This window comes from Strongylocentrotus purpuratus, unplaced genomic scaffold, assembly GCF_000002235.5.
Source record: "Strongylocentrotus purpuratus isolate Spur 01 unplaced genomic scaffold, Spur_5.0 spur5_scaffold_6, whole genome shotgun sequence".
In the NCBI taxonomy this organism is placed as follows: Eukaryota; Metazoa; Echinodermata; class Echinoidea; order Camarodonta; family Strongylocentrotidae; genus Strongylocentrotus; species Strongylocentrotus purpuratus.
This window is the reverse complement of record NW_022145612.1, coordinates 59,064,297-59,080,504: the sequence shown is the minus strand read 5'-3', so window position 1 is coordinate 59,080,504 and position 16,208 is coordinate 59,064,297. Positions and strand designations below refer to the sequence as shown.

The following is a 16,208-nucleotide window of genomic DNA, read 5'->3' as shown; positions in this document are numbered from 1 at the left end:
ATAAGTACTCATAGCCCAGTACTGCACCATCTCTTGATCAAAACTTTATGCAAACCTAACTTTATCAAACCTGTGACAATCAAAACCAATTTCGATACAAACATGTTACAGCATTACCTCTTTGCTATTATAGGATTTGCACCATCTCTATTTCCTTCATATAAACCCACGGCAGTGCATACATTGTAATTCAACTTCATGACTGTGCACAACAATCAAATGGAAGACCTTTGTGGAAAAGTGGCTTTTCTGCACAGACTTGGCTACTTAGCTGGTTAATCCATTTTGAGCGAATAAACATTAGTGGCCTTCATTGAAAGGAGGCCTTACTATGCAGGGTGCCACTATATCCAATATGAATTTATTTGGACACACATTGCTCACTGCAACGTCTCACCAAGTAAAAAACATTTCATCATTAATGTAGAAAGATCCTTATCAAGAATAAATTTAAATATTTCAGTGTATGTCTCAGACTCAACTCTCAGTCAAAATGCTATATCAATGCAGCTGAAAATTTCCCTCTTGATCTTACTTTCAAATCAAAGATAACTCTACTACAACACAGCAATTTCTCTATTGCTCTCATGCTTATATATAAAATATGATTGATTGCAAACATTGTATCTATCTGTCACACACATCCCTCTTTTGAAGCAACCAGGCAGAAGTCATCAATACGTAAAGTTAACATCTGATTAACCTTTAAGGTTCAGGATGGCATGGTACATTGCAGCTCATCTCATTCTTGTAATAATCCCTTGATCTAAGTGTGACTTAAAGCCCCACTGCACTACGTATAGCTTCTTGCACCCTCTATATAGCAAACAATGCCTAATTGGTGACCATTGGTCCCCCATGGTCCCCTTTTTCTTATGTTAATTGAGAGCTGATTTGATGAGATAACCACCTGTCAGTGACCATGCAGGGAGGTCTAATCCCTCCTGGCCAAACTAGTGCAGATAGGCTTTAAAACAAAGGCAGCAGCGGTAAAATAGTGTTGTAAACAAAGCCACATCCCTCATTTCAAGATATAGTAATTTGTAGGCACAAACGGCATCTTTGTTACCACCCCTTCAACAGTCTTTTTTCGTACCTGGAACTGGACCTTTGTCCCATTCTTGGCGTGGGCTGCCGACACGTATCCCATGATGACATTGTTCTTGAGGGATGGAGACGGACAGCCACTCGTCACATCACCAATTAGCTCGCCAGAATTGCTCAAGATTTCGCCTCCTAGTAGATAGAGAGGGAGGGGGAAGAACAGATTAAAAGCTTCTGTATTTATTTATTTTAAGACTATGTGTCAAAATCCACTTTTTGTTTCCATCCAACTTGATATTACAGTACTCTGTATGTAACATAATTACAATCTACAAACCTAGGCGATCTTTCAGCCCAGAACAATTACCACCCCCCCCCCCCCCCATTAACAACTTTCCTCTAGATGAATCCCCCTCTAGGACCATTACTACACCCTAGACAATAACCCTTCAAAAATATTCCAATTAGAGCATAGCACAGCATTGAATTAGTGGGTTGTTGCATGGGAGGTAATGTGTCTAATTCTTCGGGAGGAGGAAATTGTCCTACAAGTATGTTGTCCTAGTCTTTCTACTTGAAATTTCAAAAAGATTTCTTGATCTTGAAGTTAGATAACATGGAATGATGTCATTATCAGGATAAGCAATGAAAAATGCATCCATAACTAAAGTCCTGTCAGGAAAATCTTGTTACTTGTGATAACGTTCTGTAAACCTGTTAATAACACATATGAAATAACATTATGAGCTCATACAAATTCTGAAATTCTGTACCAAAGTTATGAACAAAATGAATTAATTCATGAAATGAAAAAAGAATAATTTATTCCATATCAACATGATTTATGTATGTTCATATATTTCATACCAGCATGATTTGTTCATTTGTTCATTTAGTTGAGGAATTTGATGATTTAAATGGAATGAAAAGGCATGACATGACATAAACCAACCCTATTTTTGTTACAGGGTTTAAACCTGGACTTTTAGAAATAGCATGCAAGATGTTCACATTACTATTAAACTCACCTCTAATAGGAGGCCCAGATGACACTATTCCAACTCTTTTCCTGCTAGGCTTCTCTTTGATTTGCTGTAGGATGCGATCTGCTGCTGGAAAGTCAGCTAGTTGCCGTCTCCTCTTACCTGAAAATATATCAATTGAATAATAAACCATAATAAATGTTTATCATCAAAGGAGGCATATTCATATAACTTAAATTCATTCTCCTCCTCACAGTCCTAGGTCAACTTGAGTACTTGTTAAAAAATGTAATGAATGTGAACGACTGAAGACATAAATATATTTTCCTACCGAAGATTTGATATCACAGGTGTATCATAGCTGTGTTATTTTTTTAAACTTCTCTGTCTACATTCTACAAATAACTTTTCTGCCTCTTTTCTTCCCTTTACCCGGTATATGTTGGGAATCACAACCCTCATTCTGAATGGTCAATCTAAGCTCACTGATAGCTATTACTATCATGATAAATCATTCCTAAATCACTTCCCTGTCATTTGTGTGGAAAATGGGCACCCAACATCTTTTTCTGGACCCCCAAATTTCAAATATTTTTCCATTGGGCTCATGCCGCATACAGACTCGATAGAGTTCAACCCGGACCCCTACAAAAAAGTTAGTGTGGAGCCCTGCACATGCGCAAGTACATGTAGTTAATCATTGAAAACATCTCCCATAAAACTTTAGCTCAGACTACGTACCTATAGTCCAGCCTAGCATGGCTTCTACAGGAGTCGTATCATCATTGATGTCGTTTCCATAGAGACAGAGCCCTGCTTCCAACCTTAGACTATCCCGAGCACCAAGCCCTGCCATGACCACTGATGCATCCTTTGCAGCAAGGAGAGTTGAGGTAAGCTCCACTGATCGGTTGCTTGGGACAGAGATCTAGGGTTAGACAGAACAAGTTCATTTCATCTAGTAAAATGTATAAAATGCTATGTGTCTCATTTTTATAGATGCGCAGACAGAACCCAATATATATAAAGTCCATGTACTTAACAAAAGTCACAATAGTGAGGAAGATACAGTGTTAATGGAAAGTATGTACAAATCTCACATCATCTATCAGAGTTTTAATTTATAATAACATGACAGAAGCTACAAAAAATAACAGAATTAACTAAAAAGTGAATGAAAGGAAACCATTTCTTTTTTTAAATGACCAGTGATTGAAATTATCTTCCATCTAAAATTTCCTTTAAACCCATTTTTAAGAAAATAAATGTGCAGCACCTTATGAATTGTGACTATATAGTGCTATTATAAACTAAACTCAAGTTAAAGACTAATACTGTAAATCAACTTTTAAATTGACACATATATGTTGTTACATTCGCCAATCAGAATTCTCACTTTTCTGTATGTAGCATTCTGGTATCCAGATTTTCCTGCTGTGATATATCATCAAACAAAACATTTGGGGTTTGTTTTGGTAACATTGGTAGACTACACCTACTTGTCTGAATGTTCTATTTCAAAATCATGCTAAGAGAATGGAAAGTTGCAGAAAAATACAAAATCCACACAGGTATAATAATAAGAAACTTTGCAGCCAGTTACATACCTCTACACCATCCTCTCCGGTGTAGCCGCATCTCGTCACTCGGCATCCTGGGATACCAAAGACTGAGGTGTTGACCCCTGACATGAAGGTCAGCTTGCCGAGGTCATCAGAAACCCCAGCTTGAAGCACTCGTGCCATGGCAGGACCTGTGAACCAAGTACAGGAAGAACAGTCCTAGTTACTTTACTCTTTGATTACATTACCATTCATTTTAAAATATGTACCCAGGAGTAAGATGAGATACATGAATTTGATATTATAGCTGTTATCCCCTCTATGGTATAGAACTATTATTTCACCAACACCCAACAAGAGGGATACTTTGATCATTCTCCATACTAAACATATGGAGATCCGATGACTTCTATCAAGAAAAATCCTGGAAGTGCCAATCTTAGCTTAGCTTAAGTTGGGTCAAATGCCCGAGCTGTGATGGCCTTCCACACATTCCTGTCCAGCATGGCTGCTTTCATCTCTGACAGTTCAAGTCCCGTATCCTTCTTGAGTAGGTCTGTATAGGTAAGATGAGGTCTTCCAGGTTTCTTCTTCCCGTGTTTAGTGATCAAATACAACTCTAAAACGTTCTTATTTATTTCAATTTAATTTTTTTCTTTCAATTTTCACTGATTTGTTTCTCACATTATCTTCTGAAATACAAATTAACTTGATACCAGGGTGAACACATTTTTAATGATTTGAAAAACTCATTAGCATAGAAGTGAAAAGATGTATCATTAGCATAGAAGTGAAAAGATGTATCATTAGCATAGAAGTGAAAAGATGTATCATTAGCATAGAAGTGAAAAGATGTATCATAAGCATAGAAGTGAAAAGATGTATCATAAGCAGACAGAAGTGCCTCTGTTCAACACTATAACGAATGGACAATTTTGCTGAATAGATGGCTGAATTACAGATTACATTGAGGTTGCATATCTTCCAATTTCAGCCCACTAGACCAATTAAAGAGATGGTTAGGGCTAGGGCAAGCATGAGATCTAGGGTTAGAGTGAGTTGGGGTTAGGTTAAGGTTAAGGTTAAGGTTAGGGTTAGGATTAGGTTTAGGATAGAGATTAGATTGTGCATTCCTGTTCAATACATATGACAGTGACCTTTGAGATGTACGACTATATACTGACCTTGTAAGGCTATCAATGCCATGTCTGTGATTGGTTCATATGATACATCATGGCCTTCTGCTACAAACAATGCCAGTTTGTTCTGCATTCAAATAAAGAAAAGAACAGACAAAGAAAAAATTATGCAATGATTTCTTTTAATAGTTACCCTACCATATGCACACACCAAGCATCAATAAAGACTACAAAGTAACCCATCTGCAATGATCTACAAGATATACAAGGTACTTATTTCCTTGACAAAAATATCTTATGACCAAATAGCATCATTTGGTTTCTGCACTGATAATCAGCATATGTTTTAATTTGTAGAAATTTATTCAGTCTTACATGAAAAGAGAAGACCAGAGTGCTACATTGTGTTTAAAACATGTGCTGTAATTCTTCAAACATCATAACTTCTGTGACAGTTCTTGGATTCATATACGGATATTTTCTCAAGCAAGGTATCACTCGCCATAAACAAGAATCTGTCCGTGTCATGTGGTATATACTGTCATATTGAAGCTGATTGAGATATCATGTCTTGGGTTTTTATATGAAGCTGGCTGTGTGTGTTCACGCATAAACCTACTGTGACTGTGAAGCTGGCTGCCTCCCCTGCTACATGCAACTTGAGAAATAAAAAATCATATTGCAGTTGGGTTCATATGTTTTAGATTAAATTTTCATCCCAGGTGAAGCTTACATGTTCCAAGATGTATTTGTACCAGTTTAGTATAGCAACAATACCTCAATGTTTTAATAGCGGTTGTTTCACTGTTGTTGAGTTGAATGTTGAAATTTACTGACCATTGTTTTGTTGACAATTGTCAACGTTAGCTTAATGAATAACTTGATTATGTCGACAAAGAAATTTGTTCTCGACGACAGCACTGTCTAATATACACTGTTTGGAGCTAGAAGGGCATTAACTCATATCCTTTTAGACACTTCTGGCTTCAAACAGACGGTTGTTATCACTGCACAGATACCTTGATATGAGCTTGATCTTTGTCTGCACACCCTGCATTAGAGACAATGTAGAGATGGTCCTCAGAGGTCTGGTTGATGATGAGGTCATCAATGATGCCTCCGTGGTCATTAATGAAGAGGCTGAGAGTACCTGTGTTTGGTTTTAGGGCCTCAACATCAGCTGAATGAAAAATGATACAAATCAAATGACAGACACTTCCTACAGCAAGATAGAACTAGGTTTTAAACATGTAGCAGCAACATTTTAAAATCTCATGGCGACAATCTCAACCTTAATTATTTAGAAAATATTAGTCATAAAATTTGGTATATAATGCTTTAAAATATGTCTTACTTTGCACCTGAGCACATCTTGGCACCCTAGAGCTGGATCCAGGCTGCAAGGAACTTCATACTCTTTCCAAGTTGAAATTTTACATATTTGAATTTTTGCTTGAGGACCATCCTGAAATTGTCATACTGTTTTAGGGGAGTAACAACTTTCAATTTATGTCTGACTTCAAAAATGAAACAGAATCTAGAAAAAATTCCTTTCTCTACTCTTGTACAGCGTAAAGAATGACATACATCTTTATGAGATTTCACAGAGCTCTGGAATTATTACCTGGCTATATCCCTTGTAAAGAGATGCCATATTCAAGGAATCTTTTTCCAATGGTAGGTATTCGTTTGAATCACCTGGATCAAGTGTGATAAACATAAATTAATGAATGACTTGACTAAGCTGTTTTCATTTGGATTAGTTGATTCCCCCCCCCCCAAAAAAAAAGTCTTTACAAACGTTTTACTGACAAACAAATGTTTTCTACTCTATTCCAGGCTACTACCAACTGTCTTGTATACTCACCAACTGTTAATGACTCTATAAACTTGACTCTGTCCTTTCCATAAATCCTGCTCTGTAGCATATGTGACACATCAAAGATGGCTGCTGATGACCTGCAGTGAAGGTGCTCTTTCACAAGACCAGACTTGTACTGGACTGGCATCGAGTAGCCAGCAAACGGGACCATCTTGGCTCCATGCTCCACATGGAAGTCTGATAGGGGAGTCCTCTTCAACTCACTCTTTAACAAAGAATATCAATTAAAAAAGGAGAATGGACTTACTTGGTTAAAGGGTTAAGGGGCAAAGAACTTTCAATGTATACAAATAATCCTAAAAAAATCACAACATGATTTATAATTCTTTAGGAACAGATTGTCACTGAAGCAAGTAGCAAACAAATGAGTTTATTACAAAATCAGAATCCTCATTCCCCTTATATTATATTTGACTAACATGCACTCTAGTCAAGCACTCCCGCCAAAAAAAGCAAAAAAACATGCACATAACTGTAGTATTATTCAGACGACAAAAGGAGAATGGACACATTTGGGTAATACGATTTGGTTATGTTTTACTTTCACTTCGTGTCGTCGTTTTAACGTTGCCAATATATAGTCTTGTATAAAGACGTTATTAGATATTCCCACATCTCCCCCCAAGCTTATTATAACAGTTCAAGAGTTCTCATTGATTTCCAAATAGTTTCAAATCCAATAAAAACCGAAATATAATCCTGTTTAAGAGTTCACGGATATTCTCCTTAATTGTGTTCTTCAAGTCCCGAGTCCATTCCAGTTTACTATTAAACCCAAATAAACACTGTCCAAACCTTTAAAGTCTTGTTCAGTTTCAGTTCCTGCAAAGTTAATCCCAATTTTGGTATTTAAGTTTAACCCATTACATGGACAGTCGCGTTGGTGGTTTCACGAGTCGTCCAGATCGCGTTCGCGTCTCTGTCGCAGCTGTTGGTGTAGAGGCTCCCTCAGGCTGCTTCCGGTTGATCTGCTGGTTACGTTGGGAACCGGTTGAGTCGCTTTCATCAGAATCGTCAGGTCTCTCTGGATCGTTGCTCATGGATGACTCCGGCACTCTGGTCTTGGTAGGTTGACCTTGGACAGCAATCAGTGCACGGCGATTACGACGTACTGTCCCATGTTCTGTCTGGACATGGTAGGACCGTGGTTGTTGCGCTTTCTGGGTGACTTTCCCGTAGCGAGACTGATCACGGATCCACACGGAATCTCCTAGTTGTAGCTCTGGAAGCTCACGTGAGTCATGACGTCTGTTGTAGGTCATCATTTGATCTGACCTGTACTTCTCCTCTTTCTCTCTCACAGTTTTCAGGTCCGGCTGTTGTACTCGTGGCAGCAGCATGTGCGGCAAAGTAGGAACCTGAGTCTGCAATCTCCTCCCCATGAGAAGTTCACAAGGAGCTAACCCGTTTTGGAGTGGTGACGCTCGATAGCTGAGAAGGGCTAACTGGATGTCGTCGTTCTTCTTCAGCAACGCTTTCACAGTGCGAACTCCTCTTTCAGCCTCACCATTAGCTTGTGGGTATCTTGGAGAGCTGGTTGTATGGACGAATCCATACTCTTCAGCAAGCTTTCTGAAGTTCTCGTTGGCGAACTGTGGACCATTGTCTGAAACCACAAGGTCTGGAATCCCATGGACTGCAAAGATCTCCTTCAGCGAAGAAATCACTGCCATTGTTGACTGACCTTGGAGTTGTTTGACCTCAATCCACCTCGAGTAGTAGTCAACTACTATCAGGAACGATTTCCCTTTGAGTTCGAACAGGTCCATTCCAAGACGCTCCCATGGCCTTGAAGGAAAGGATGAGCTCATCAAAGGCTCGCGGACCTCTTGGCGATGGATAGCACAGGTCAAGCAGCTTGAAATCATTTCCTCCAATGATTTTGATAGACCTGGCCACCACACTGAATCTCTGGCTCTGGCTCTGCATTTGGTGATTCCCAGATGTCCTTGATGTAGCCTCTCAAGGATATCAAGTCTCAGAGCTCTCGGAATGATTATTCTCTCGTCGTAGATAAGCAAGTCCTCTACCACACTCAGGTGTCCTCTCTGCTCATAGTAGTGTTTGAGGATCGGGTTATGTGGCATGTAGTCTGGCCATCCTTGAACGCAGTAGTCTCTGATTTTTGCACATACTTCATCTGCTTTTTGTGCATTTCTGATTTCCTCAAATCTCTGCATTGTCACTGGGAGGTTGATGGCTGATGTTGATGCATATGATTCAACCTCATCTACGAAGTTGACATCATCCATTCCTGGCCTCTCTACTGGCGCTCGTGACAAGGCGTCAGCGGATGTCTGCTGTTTTCCTGGAACATACAATGTCTCTGCATCAAATCTCATCATTCTCATTCTGAAGCGTTGGAGTCGTGGAGGCATTTTCACAAGTTCTTTCGAGTTTAGAAGTGTGACCAATGGCTTGTGGTCAGTTTCCACCTCGAAATGAAGACCAAGTACATACTCGGAGAACCTCTCGCACGCCCAAGTAGCTGCCAGTGCCTCTTTTTCAATCACTGCATACCTCTGCTCAGTCTCGGTAAGCGATCGAGATGCATAGCACACTGGTCTACGATTTCCATCAGTCTGCACTTGATACAGGATTGCACCCATTCCAGTCCCGGATGCATCTGCTGCAATGACTGTTGGCAGTTCTGGATCATAATGAGCTAAGACTGCTGTCGAGACCATCATCTCTTTGATCTGTGTGAAAGATCTCTGCTGCGCTTCTCCCCAACACCACACATTGTCTTTCTTCAGGAGTTGACGAAGGGGCTCGTTGATCTCAGCTAATCCTGGGAGAAACTTTCCCACCTGGTTCACCATTCCCATGAACCTCTGTAGCTCTTTCACGCTTCGAGGAACTGGAAAATCTCGAATAGCTCTTGTATTGCTCGGATCGACCTTGACACCAGTGTCGTCGATGAAGTGCCCTAAGAACTTCACACTCTGTTTGGAGAATTCACACTTTCCCTGATTTAGTGTGATACCTGCTTCCTGCAGACGTTGTAGAACAGCTCGTACTCTGATGTCATGTTCTGTTTGTGTTGCACCATGGACTAGCACATCATCCATGTGACAAATCACGCCGTCAAGTCCTTCGAGGATAGTGGACATCGCTCTCTGGAAGACTTCTGGCGCTGACGTTATCCCGAACGGCAATCGGTTGAAGCAAAATCTCCCAAATGGAGTGACAAAGGTTGTCAGTAGCTTTGACTCATCCTCCAATGGAATTTGCCAAAATCCGCTGTTGGCGTCCAGTTTTGTGAAGATTGTGCTCTTTCCCAGTTTTGCTAGACTTTCATCGACTGAAGACATCGGATGAATCTCTCGTTCAACTGCCTTGTTGAGAGATGTAAGGTCTACACAAATTCTCACCGAACCACTGGGCTTCAACACTGGAACCATCCCCGAACACCACTTTGTCGGCTCAGTCACTTTTGAGATCACATTTTGCTCCAACATGGACTCTAGTTCTTTCTTCACCTTCGGTAGAAGCGGATGAGGAACTTTCCTGGCTGTATACAGGCACATCGGCTTGGCATCTGAAGTTAACGTGATGTGGTATGCTGTCTTCAGTTTCCCCAAACCAGTGAAAAGTTGAGGGAACTCAGCCTTGAAGTTTGCAGTTTCATCATCACAAGAATCGACTTCCTCCACTCTGCGGACTAGATTCAAGGTTCTACACGCTTTCCTACTCAGCAATGAAGACTCCTGATCCTTGACCACATAGAGAGTCTCCTTGATCTGTTTATCTCTATGCCTGAGAGTTGATGTCATTTGTCCTATCACAGTCAGGACTGTACTTCCTGGACCACGTAACCTCTTGGTTGTTGGTCTCATGATGTGTTTATTCAGCCATGGAGGGCAATTCCACGGTAACGGAAGGACACTCAGACAAGATTTTTGAACTTCAGGTTCATACTAAAAGAAATGTTTTATTAGTATGTATTAAACTATGGGGAACAAAATGTGTTTCAGTCAAGTGGAAAGCTTCATCAACTTCACAAAGTTTGGATAAACACTAATTAACTGGAAAAACCATGTCCATTTTTATGTCCTTCCGTTACCGAGATAATTAATATGCACATTCTTAAACTACTTAACTATAATGACAATTTTTTGGGGGAGAATTAAAGGCACTTATATAGGTATTATATCTGTACTGTTTCACATCTTATACTAATAAAACAGTTCTTTTAGTATGAACCTGAAGTTCAAAAATCTTGTCTGAGTGTCCTTCCGTTACCGTGGAATTGCCCTGGAGTGGAATCAGACAACACAGTAACGGCTGCTCCTGTGTCTAACTTGAAGTGTGTTTCATTCCCATCTACGAGGATCGATGAACTCCAGTACGTCTGATCGTTCTCGCTGACTTCACCAAGGAAGGGGACATCAATGTCATCGAAATCATCTACTTCGCTGACTCGAGCTTTCCATTTTAGCTTTGCTGCCTTTTGTTGTCCCTGTTCTGGTTGTTTGGCTTGACACACAGACTGGAAGTGGCCCATCTTTCCACATTGATGGCACTTTGCATCTTTTGCGGGACAGCTGGCACGTGCATGATTCTGCCTTCCACACCACTTACAGTTACCCTGCGGAGTTTGAGATGTTTTCTTCGAGTACGTTCCCTTGCTCTTAGGCCTTACGTAGTTTACGGCCGAGTTAGGGCTCTCACTCTCTGCACCTCCCCTCACAACAGACTTGTTTTGTTTCCGGGCTTCTGACTGTCTACTCAATTGAACTGCTTTTGAGAGAGTTAGGTCTTCTCTAGACTGTAGTTGATCAGATAGGGAGTCATCAAGCACCCCAACTACAATTCTGTCTCTTATCAAGCCCTCCTTAAGTCTATCGTAGTCACAGTCCTCTGCTAGCCTGTACAAATCATTGATAAATGTGTCCACACTTTCTCCCGGGCGTTGTGTTCGTTTGTTGAATTTTGCCCTTTCAACAATAATGTTTTTCCGTACATTGAAATACTTCTTCAATGTTGCGATCACGTCATCATACTTTGCTGTCTCCTCTTTCACATTGAGAGACACGATAATATCATCGGCACATTCCCCCATAGCATAGAGTAGCGTACTAACCTGCTCACTGTCTGGCTTGGATGCGAGGCCCGATGCGACGCGATATCTCTCGAACCGCCGTGACCATTTTGGCCATTGTTCTGCTTGATTTAAGCCTGCAACTTTATCAAAGCTTTCTGGCAATGGTAGACGAGAACTTTCCATGGTTCTTCACTTATACTGCTGCCACCATGTAGTATTATTCAGACGACAAAAGGAGAATGGACACATTTGGGTAATACGATTTGGTTATGTTTTACTTTCACTTCGTGTCGTCGTTTTAACGTTGCCAATATATAGTCTTGTATAAAGACGTTATTAGATATTCCCACAATAACGATCTGTAATGTGTACATCCACTGCATCTTGTGTGGAATAGTTACCCTGTAGAGCCATCACCCTGATTTCATTTAGGAGACTTTATTTTTAGTTTTATTTTATTTCATTTCCAGGAACAAATCTTCATATATTTTTCTTCAAGTATTCAAAGAATTTGTGGTCCTATCTTGTTGTTTTATGATAGTCTGAACAGTTTACGATCCAACAAAAGGGGAAGTAACCGACGCCTTTTTACACTACCGTCAGTCGCTATTATCATAAACTTAGTATAAAATTAGCAAAACAAAAACAGTTTGTTAGGAGTATACTGATAATTCATACGAGTTATTGGACAAATGGCACGCCATAGCCTGCATGTACATATAATATTTACGTATGAGGGCCACATATTTGAACACGTACGTAACATTTGAAAATGGAGGTACAGAGTTGAGAACGACGGACCTAATCGGCAGAAGTCTTGCTAGAATTACCGGAAACTCAAGTCAAATTCATAAATGAAAGTAGGTCTAGTAATTTAAAAATTATATTTGTTTGTTATTTTTCATCGATATTGAGTGATTAATATGTAGAGTAAAGGAGGGGGTTTTCGGCCACTTAAGACAAAATCCTATTTTTTGGATTCTTTACTTCCAATTTATTATCATTTCTTGTTCAAATCATGAAGCAAATATTATTATTATTTAAACAAAAAAAAGAATCCCAGAAAAAAAATCATGAATTGCCATTGTAGTGGACAAAACCGTTTTTATTATGAATTTCAAAACTTGTATAATAATTATGTAACCATGCCATAAGATAGAGGAAAATTCACTATCGTTCTCTAGTATTTTATAAATGATTACTTTCCTTTAAATATGCATCAATCATGTAATTGTACTAAAACGGCAATCATGACAATAGCGGTAAACAAGTTTAACCAATCAGCGAAGGCCCTGTTGGGCGTTTCCTTAGATTTTCCTCAGATTTGCCATGCATAGCACCAGTCGCCGTTTTACGTTCAGCCGAGCAACACATATTTTTTTGCTCTCTTGTTACATAGGGAATTGAGTGTTTTCACTTTTGCCCTTTTCGACATTTATTTGTAGACTGGGTCTACTGACATCTTTAATTCATCGAAAGAGTATTTTATCGGCATTTCATTCGTATATTTTGGCGACAATTTAATTTCGAACTGGGTTCGATAATCTTCATTTCTGGTGTTTCCTGCTGACGCGTGAACTGTCTTCACGGAACCCCGACCTCGCGGTCGCGGTTGATCGCTGCAGTGCACCACGCCACGTGGCCATCCATGAACATTGGCAGAGTTCCTCGATCTTCAGGCTACCTTCGTGTGACCTTCACGACATCCTTGTTTGGTCTTCACCAACCATCGTCGAAGTACTTCATCGTCACGCTCGTCTTTATCACCCGACATCCCCAGCAATTCAATCGACGTCGCCGTCGACGAACTAGGATAAGTCTACACGTCCAAGACTCCACAGACTCGAACAACCAACTTCACAGACATCACACGATCTCCGCCACCGTCGAAGACAACTCCGATTCCCTCTCCGAAGTTCTGAGGTAGATCTACCCGTAATTAATCCCCTTTAATCTTAAGTATTAATACCACACGTCATATTGCCGACTTATGTACTTTATTAATTTACTTGTTACATGAAGGCAAGATTTTGTGACTGATATCATTAATGCATTTGTATATGCTGCCTCATAAAAAGGCCTAATTTTTGTACTGGTACACACCGCCTCATAAAAAGGCCTATATACTTATATTTGGCATTGATGCACATCCCCTCATTAAAGGGGCTATACTTTGTTAGTCATTTTTAGGTTCGAAGCCAGGACCATACTACTTGTACTTCGGGGCAGTCTGCTGCAAGACAAGTAGACCACCACTTAAGGTTGTCATTATTGATTGTACATTTGTTACCACCAGGCCTCTCGCCAAGAAATTAAAAACGCGTGGCGCGACCCGAGGGAAAATTTGACCCCCCCCCCCCCCAAAAAAAAAAAAAGTAAAAATTTGATTTTTTTTTTTTTTTTTTTTTTTTTTTTTTTTTAATTTAAATTTATTTTTTACAAGTATTACAAGTAATTTGATGAATTTTTAATACCATACCTGCCAACCCTTACGAATAATTCAGAATATTCTGTTTTTTGGGGATTTCTATGACCAGAAAATCCGGAATTTTTTGATTTTTCAACAAAAAAAATAAATAAAAAAAAAATGATTTTTTTTTTTTTTTTTTTTTTTTTTTTTTTTTTTTTTAAGAACGCGTGGCGCTAGGTCGGGCCCGTCAGGAACGCGTGGCGCGCGCGCCACGCGTTATCTGTGTACGCGAGGGCCATGGTTACCACTAAATATACAATGGATCATACCATTTAAATAAACCAAAGTTTTCCTCGTCTGATTTCGCAATTCAAATCGATTGAGAAAGTGTTTGGGTGTTTTTGATTGATTGATCCCTAGATTGATTGTCGAGGAAGTTGTTTCCTATGTGGTTCCGCTAAGAGCGTTCCATAAGCAAATTTAACCCCTAACACCAACTCAACACCATGACAATATTCATTTCAATTTTCACTGTTTCGGAGACAGTTATAGACCTAGCGAGACAGTTTTCGGTCTCATGTCCATGTGCATGTCCATGTACATGGGCGCCGTGCGTTTCCCCGCTGATCTATAACACTAGCGGGTGGAGCAGGTATCCCACGCCGGAGCTCCCCGGAGCTCGCCATGGCGAAAACTATCTCTGCGGTGATCGGAAATTGGAATCTGAATTAGACAGAGATGTCGTGTGTGCGTTGCGGTGTACGGCTGCATCGATTTACAAATGAGGTTCTTCAGTGACTCTGGCATGTGATGGTATGTGTGGAATATGTGATATGCTATTAAGCGATGTATTTTAAAGGGATTTTACCATGCATCCAATGGACCGGCCGAAAACTGGTGACGGTCGATTACCCCCCCCCCCCCCCTTTACTCTATGATAAAAGTTTAGTACGGTAGCTGTAGCAGGCTTTACAAAATATTGTGTGAATGTACTGCAGTATAGTGTTGCCTCTTTTACTACACAGCCAGGATAGTGATGCAGCTATGTGTGGAGTTATTGAATTGTGAACTAGCGCGCGCCACACCAGTAACACATATGGTCAATTCCTTACACTAATTTCAGCGTGTGGGACTAAATTTTAAGTATTCCTTCAATTCATGTCGTCTTATGACACATACCTCTTTTACTGAACTCGCTTTCCGAACCAATGCTACATTCAAGCGATGAAGTTTTGATACCATGCTTGACATGCATGGTAATGTTCTTAAAGAATTCATAGATGAATTTGACAAGGATCCTCCGAGTTGTCGATAACGTGATGTCACAAGACTGATACGCACGAAATTGTATCCAGTGTTTATATTGATAAATCGGATACGAACACGTTCGAGGCAAAAGTTAATAAAATGAATATTTTATGAAGAGGCGTTAGAGGCCTTTAGGGCACGGGGGCTACTCAGATTTAGTTTTGACGGGGGTGTGCCGCTGAAGCCTCGAAACCCCTACCCAGTTTTAAGGGTCATTAAGCGGATTTTTTTTTCTCAAAGTAAAGCCCATCTTTCAAAAATTGTGGGTGTTTGCATGGCAAAACCCAGATTTTTTTATAATTTTCAAAATTTTGAAAAAGCGGACCCATATTTAGGGGTATTTGTGTTAAAAATTGGACCCATGTTTAGGGATTTCTTGTGAAAAAGTAACCCATTAGAGCGGCACACCCCTGTATGCCTTAATATGTGAACCCCCACATACTCCCCCGGGCTATATAGGGTCTATAATTTACATCCAAGAAAGTAGCTTAACTTTTTTTATTTCGTTTTTTTTTCTTAGATAGTGGAAGTATCGTATAGTATATTCAAATCGCTTGGGTGTGATCGGACGTTGAGAAGTAGGGGAAGTATCTTCTCTATTTATACCCCTTATTAATATTAGTTCCCTATAGCTGGAGTCACAGTCTTTTTTATTGTAATTTGTCCTAGCTCCTTTCTTTTCCCTTTTTCATCAGTGGTTAGGCGGTTAGGCCTATCACAAAGCTTATTGATATCATCAGTCCTATATAACTCCATAATCCACATTGTCCATATATAGCCTAGACCTCGCAAGCTTTGGATTCCGATTTAGAACATAATGATTTAATTTCCCT

At 40.0% G+C, this 16,208-nt stretch overlaps 1 protein-coding gene across 1 annotated transcript; it reads right to left on the bottom strand.

The window, feature by feature from the left end:
* Window positions 1-894: 894 nt before the first annotated feature.
* LOC579900 (aminomethyltransferase, mitochondrial) lies at window positions 895-15,418 on the bottom strand. The gene is made up of 8 exons (XM_779992.5): window positions 15,247-15,418; window positions 6,596-6,815; window positions 5,748-5,908; window positions 4,774-4,855; window positions 3,635-3,780; window positions 2,769-2,955; window positions 2,073-2,189; window positions 895-1,236 (listed from the first exon to the last, which is right to left on the bottom strand). Exons 1-8 carry the CDS (start codon window positions 15,343-15,345, stop codon window positions 1,022-1,024), a joined length of 1,227 nt encoding a protein of 408 aa, XP_785085.4. The 5' UTR covers window positions 15,346-15,418; the 3' UTR covers window positions 895-1,021.
* Between the last annotated feature and the right edge of the window lie 790 nt (window positions 15,419-16,208).